This window comes from Neophocaena asiaeorientalis, unplaced genomic scaffold (genome assembly GCF_003031525.2).
Source record: "Neophocaena asiaeorientalis asiaeorientalis breed wild unplaced genomic scaffold, Neophocaena_asiaeorientalis_V1.1 scaffold72, whole genome shotgun sequence".
NCBI lineage: Eukaryota > Metazoa > Chordata > Mammalia > Artiodactyla > Phocoenidae > Neophocaena > Neophocaena asiaeorientalis.
This window is the reverse complement of record NW_020185336.1, coordinates 13,054,974-13,060,989: the sequence shown is the minus strand read 5'-3', so window position 1 is coordinate 13,060,989 and position 6,016 is coordinate 13,054,974. Positions and strand designations below refer to the sequence as shown.

Here is a 6,016-nt window from a genome sequence, read left to right as displayed (position 1 = left end):
CAGGCTCTGGACGTGCAGGCTCAGCGGCCATGGCTCACAGGCCCAGCCGTTCCGTGGCATGTGGGATCTTCCTGGACTGGGGCACAAACCCATGTCCCCTGCATCAGCAGGTGGACTCTCAATCACTGCGCCACCAGGGAAGCCCAATATCTATTTTTATATTAGGGTTTCTTGTAAAATTTCACTGGAGAAAACGATTCCATTATCAAAAACTCCAAGCTACTCACTGTCAAGTTATTTGACTAAACACAAGCCAAAGACATAGCAATACATGCATTCAAATTTTACTTGGAAAAGTCTCCTTTTAAGATAAAGTTCATACTTCAATCCACTGTGTGAAAAGAGTTTTTGTAGAAGTAGAATTTGAGCTCAGCTCTGTGGGACACAAGTAAGTTTATCTGTAAGAAAGGAGATACCAAGTATTGCTGAAAAAAGCAAAAATCTATCAGCGAATAGTAGTAAATGGCACAGAGACAGAAACTGGTAAGAAAGATTGCCTGGCTTGAGTAAGGAGAAAAAAGACACGCAAATAAGAACTGGGGTTATGGAGCAGAACAGACAGACATGACTCAGGAATCAATGTAGTGAGACTGGAAAAATCGGTACAGGATGTAAGGAAATGACATCTGTCTGCCCTTTTAACACTACCACTAAATCTTCCTATTGTGGCTCTGTCCCTCATGTTTTACTTTCTCCTTGGGATCTCCTAAAAAGGCTGCCCCAAACCGGCTCTCTACCTTAGGAAACCTACACTCCCCTTCAAGATAAGAATCAGGGCCGGGGTGAGGGGGGATGTGTGTGGATATTTTCTCTTTTTTTCTCAGCACAGCTTCAAAGGAATTTTATTCAACAAAACAAACAATAAACCCATATTAGAAGCGATCCAATAAATATTTAAAGAGCTCTAATGCTACCATCCCTAGCATACCTTTCAGGATTTGTAGGTCTGACTCCAAGAAAAAAAACAGGAACTTGCCAGAGTTCCTTACCTCTTAGCCTTTGGCCAGCTACCATTTGACAACTCATATACCATCATCAACTTATGAGTGCCTTCCTAGACATCTTGAGTCACTACAGCCTTTTCTCAGAGTCTCAGGGTCTGAGAAAAGGATTTCTTCCCCACATGAATGATGTCAGAAACGCTGTTCACCCTCTGATGAGACTGCATCGACCAAAGGAATGTAGTTTCAACTTTACAGTTAATTATAAAAATGACCAAACCATACATATAGTAAGAGATGGTCACTTCCTGCAGGTGTAAGTGCTATCAGGAAAGCAGGGGAAGAGAGAGGATAGTGTCAACACTTTTACAAATAAAGTGTCTGCCTGAAGGTCCTTGTCTTCTCTTCAGGGAAGATGATTGTTTTAAATAGAGGGAGAATGTAAAGCATCTCCTGTATTTCTAGTATCGTAATATGGTGTAAAAAATACAATTATCTTTTTATGTGTGTACGAGTCCTCCATTAGATTGAGAGTTCCTTGAGGGAACCCAGTTTATTTATTAAATTTGTGCTCCCAAAGTCTGATACACACTGTCTGACACACACTTTGTAATCACTCAGAGCCTGTTTGTTGAATCAAAGGTAAACAAAGCTATGACAAAAAAGAAACAATGGTAATAAAAATCTGACTGAATCAAAGAAAGATGAAAAGGACAATGACACTGCAAAGGAACATTCCTGTGGGCATCTCAAGTTAAACAATGACTTGATCGTCATATTAACTACTGTATTTCAAATTAACAGGGACTTTAAGTTTTGAAAAGTGCAATATATAATTTTTCTTCTATGATAGATGTACAAAGACAATTTGAAATCCTTAGTATTTCATGCCACTTTTTCTATTAATTCCAACCACTTGCCTAAAAGAGGTTACAATCAAACTTTCTATTTTATCTTAAACTGCCTTTTGGAAACTGACTTCAGTCAGTCATACTTGAGTTAACTCATACTTGAGTTAACAAGTACTTGAAGCTTTGGCTGATGGCACTGCCCATGAAATAATCTATACACAGTATTTTTTTTTTAATGTCTGAACAGCAATGCTTCTTTTACTACAGTGGAACTAAACTGTGATCCACTAAACCATGTAGGAACCTCAGGAGACACTGAGGGGGAGGTTTAGAAAAGCAACTTGGCTTACTTTCACCAGAGAAGTTGTCAATCAGAAAACAATGGGCTTCCAGGAAAGATCTCCCTTGAAGAGTTCCACAGTTGTTAAGTTTGAAAATCATTTGTCTTATTCTATTTTGCCTTTTTTTCCCACTATGACAAGATTAAAGTCTTCACAACAATAAAAAGTGAAGGTCTCACTGCAGCAAAGGAAGACATCATTAGGTGTTCCAAAAGCAGACGCTGTGAACCCCAACATTATGCTTCCTAGGTTTATAGCAGTCAGCAATGTTAAACTACCAAGAAAAAAGTTGAATGAAATTATGGAAATACATATTTGAAGACTATCTAAGGGTCAAAATCTATAAAGTTTTTTAGCTCTCTGTGAAAGGAAGGTACTTATACATCATATTTGACTTCTGAACACATTTTTGGAATCACATAATATACCAAAATAGGGCACTTTCTAAACTTTCCCCATAATTAGAAAATTGTAACTATGAAACAGGTGCAATATTCTGTATAACTGGCAATTTGCAGCCATGCGTTTTTTTCATTCCACTAAATCCTAAAACTCTACCTAGAATTAACTACTGCTACAAAAATATTTATTTTAGCCAGCTTGGTTTACTGTTTTTCTAAAGCCACAAGTTAAGTTCTCATACCCAATCCATCTTTTTCTCACTCCATAGTCACTGACGACCCCCCAAGAAGTAAAACAGGTGTTCTGGACTGTTTTGAAATCCTGGGGTTTTCCTTTTCATACCCTAAGGCAGAACACCTTATAGAACTTGCACTATCCATGGATAGTGTAACACTTCCAACTATCATAAATAAATCCTGAAGCCGTGCGATCAGGGGTTGGGCGCATCTATATATAAGCGAGATAAAATAGGTTCTTCCTATTGAACCGGGACAAGTTGAAGTCTCTGTAAGTGCTGAGCTGCCCTAGACAACAGGGTCTGCTGCATCACTTTTAACCGCGGGGCGGGGGAGTGGGGAGGGGGGGGACACAAGACTCAACCAGCTCTAGAGGGAGCTGGAAGTTCTGTGTCATCAACTCCGTAATTGCTCAATTAGTTCGGTCTCCAGAGAACCCCAGGCTCCTCCCTATTCCTGTGCCTGGCAAGGGGAACGGTCCTCTTTCGGGGTCCCCAACCTCAGGTGGGCTGGGGACACTCCCCTGGCAGCTAGGGACGCGCCGAGGTTGCCCCCAGAAAAATCCCGGCTGCCAGGCAGCGGCGACGCCGCACCTTCCTCCCGCTTTGCTAGGCTTTCCAGTCCCCGGAGTCGCCACCGCCCACTTTCTAGCACAACAAACAACGGCTTGGGGCCCCGGCCCAGCACTTACCCACATCTTGCTCGAAGTGGTTGGCGGTGAACAGAGGCATCTCGCCGGCGCCCGAGCCCGAGTTGCTGCGGTCAGGCTGAGGCTCTGCAGCTGCTCCGGGCTGGGGTACCCACGGCCCCGGCTTCCTAGACGGCTCGGCTCCAGTCGCGTCCGGCACTTCCGCCACCACACCTGCCCCACTCCTGCCTGACGGACCAGCTCCAGGTCCGCGCTCCGCCCTTGCGCTCCGCCCCGACCTCTCCTCCCGGTATGAGGTCCCACCAGCCGCGGGCATCTTCTCAGCGGCCCTGTAGCCGCCGCCCTCCGGGAGGAGGCGGCAGCCCTGATCCGAAGCCCCCGTAGGGGTCAGGCGGCCGCCGAGGCCACCTTTCCATCGCTAGGACCCCGGCAAGCCATAGAAGGGGGGCCCTTCAAGGCCGGAAGTTGTCGAGCCTATAACTTGGCGACGCCAGAGGACCGGAAGCTGCAATGCCGGCGGCAGTTCTGCAGGGGGCGAGGTGATCTGGCATTTCCTGCGTAGGGCTGCTGGTTCCGACGGCCAAGTTCCCTCCAGTTTAGTTCCTTCCTAAGATATGGGCTAGTCGCACGCGGCTGAGGGCCCGCGGCTACGTTCGCGTCACAGTCCCGTTGCCCTGGAAACGGATGGAGCCTCACTGGTTTCGAGAGTTGGCGAAGGGTTTGGCTCCGCTCCTGGCGGTTCTGGGGTTACACTCTCCTCGGCGCCTAAACCCCGCCAGAATAACCACCGTGGAAATCGGGACTCCTCACTTTTCGCTTTCCATCGTGCTCTTACACTGAAAACACTGCTCGACTGTCCCTGCCTTCAAATTGCTGACAGTTTTATGGGGACAGTGTATAGCATATACGTGACAGTACATGACGGTTCTGATATGCAATCGCGGTCACAAACTCAAATTCCCATCGGAGACAGCCAGGTATTGAAATGAGTGTGTAAGTGCAAGCACCCTTCCCACCCACACGCTCCCAAACCCTCTTAACCCTGTTTTATTTTTCTATGGCATTTATCACTTCCTAATATAGAATTATGTTTTCTGTCTCTCCTCTTTAGACTATAAACTCCATGATTATTTTTGTTCACTGCTGTACCCCCAGCATCTAAAACAGTGTCCAGCAAGTAATAGGTGCTCAGTAAATACTTTTCAAATCCAACCAAACAGTGCATGGCACCTACCAGTAAACTTAAGCTATTTGTTGAAGTGTGGGCTCTACTAGAGTTTCCAGTTTTTCAATGATTTTTTTTTTTTTTTTTGCGGTACGCGTGCCTCTCACCGCTGTGGCCTCTCCCGTCGCGGAGCACAGGCTCCGGAGGCGCAGGCTCAGCGGCTATGGCTCACGGGCCCACACGCTCCGCGGCATGTGGGATCTTCCCGGACCGGGGCACGAACCTGTGTCCCCTGCATCGGCAGGCGGACTCTCAACCACTGCGCCACCAGGGAAGCCCTCGATGATTTTTTTTAATGTTACGAATTACTTCAACATTTTTAATAATGGGCTAAACAAGACCATTTTACAACCTCTGTGTAAAGACTTGATACAAAAGAGAGAGAACCATTATACATGGAATAGTTCAGAAAGGTTGTTGCATTTTATATCATAAAGATAGGTTCACAAATAAGGAGGAAACATCAGCAGGTGAAAGGAGCTGATTTTCAAAAACCATTGAACCTAGGATGTTCAAGATATGTTTGGAGACTTTCTAGGTGAATTTGTCTAGGATTAAGGCTTAGTGTTGGAATGGAAAACAAGGGTAGATAGAGATAGGAGGAAACAGATTGGGAAGAGCCTTAAGGAGCAAGCTAAGAATTTTTAATTTTATCACGTAAGGCACTAGATAATCATTTAAAGATTTTGAGCAGCAGAGGAGTACACAAAAAAGAGTTTCCAGATAGTAATCTGACAGCAGTGTGCATGACATATATTAAGAAGCAGACCAGGCAGTGGAACAGTTTAGGAGTTACGTAGTATTTGAAGAAGAGATATTGTAGAGGAGATTGTACTGAGATAAGAGCAAAGGTCTGAGGATTTGTCTTTGGAAACTATTCACATTTTAAAGAGATTCCTTTAGCTCCTCCACATCTTTAATAGCAAGCATGTTCAAGAATCTATGGGTTGGGCTTCCCTGGTGGCGCAGTGGTTGAGAGTCCGCCTGCCGATGCAGGGGACACGGGTTCGTGCCCCGGTCCGGGAGGATCCCACATGCCACGGAGCAGCTGGGCCCGTGAGCCATGGCCGCTGGGCCTGCGCATCCGGAGCCTGTGCTCCGCAACGGGGGAGGCCACAGCAGTGAGAGGCCCACGTACTGCAAAAAAAAAAAAAAAGAATCTATGGGTATTTACTCATCTGTGCATATACTCAGTCTCTTGGTGAATCCAGTTAACAAAATTTTTAATAGTCACCAAGAGCCAGGCCCTGTGTTAGAAACAAGAAGATACAAAGATTGTTCATTGTTACTTCACCTAATGAAGTTATTGAAGAAGTAAAAGATATGTCAATGGCAGCCCACAAGTTCTGGTGTGCAAAATTTCTGTTGTAC

The 6,016-nt window shown here is 45.2% G+C and overlaps 1 protein-coding gene across 2 annotated transcripts in view; it reads right to left on the bottom strand.

Moving 5' to 3' along the window:
• The window catches only part of STAM2 (signal transducing adaptor molecule 2), a 46,952-nt gene extending 43,104 nt beyond the window's left edge, over positions 1–3,848 (bottom strand). For both annotated transcript variants that reach the window (XM_024735970.1, XM_024735971.1), the window contains exon 1: positions 3,463–3,848. In XM_024735970.1, the coding sequence (XP_024591738.1) occupies positions 3,463–3,736 (274 nt within the window). In that variant the 5' untranslated portion in view covers positions 3,737–3,848. The remainder of the gene's footprint in view (positions 1–3,462) is intronic.
• Positions 3,849–6,016: the final 2,168 nt, after the last annotated feature.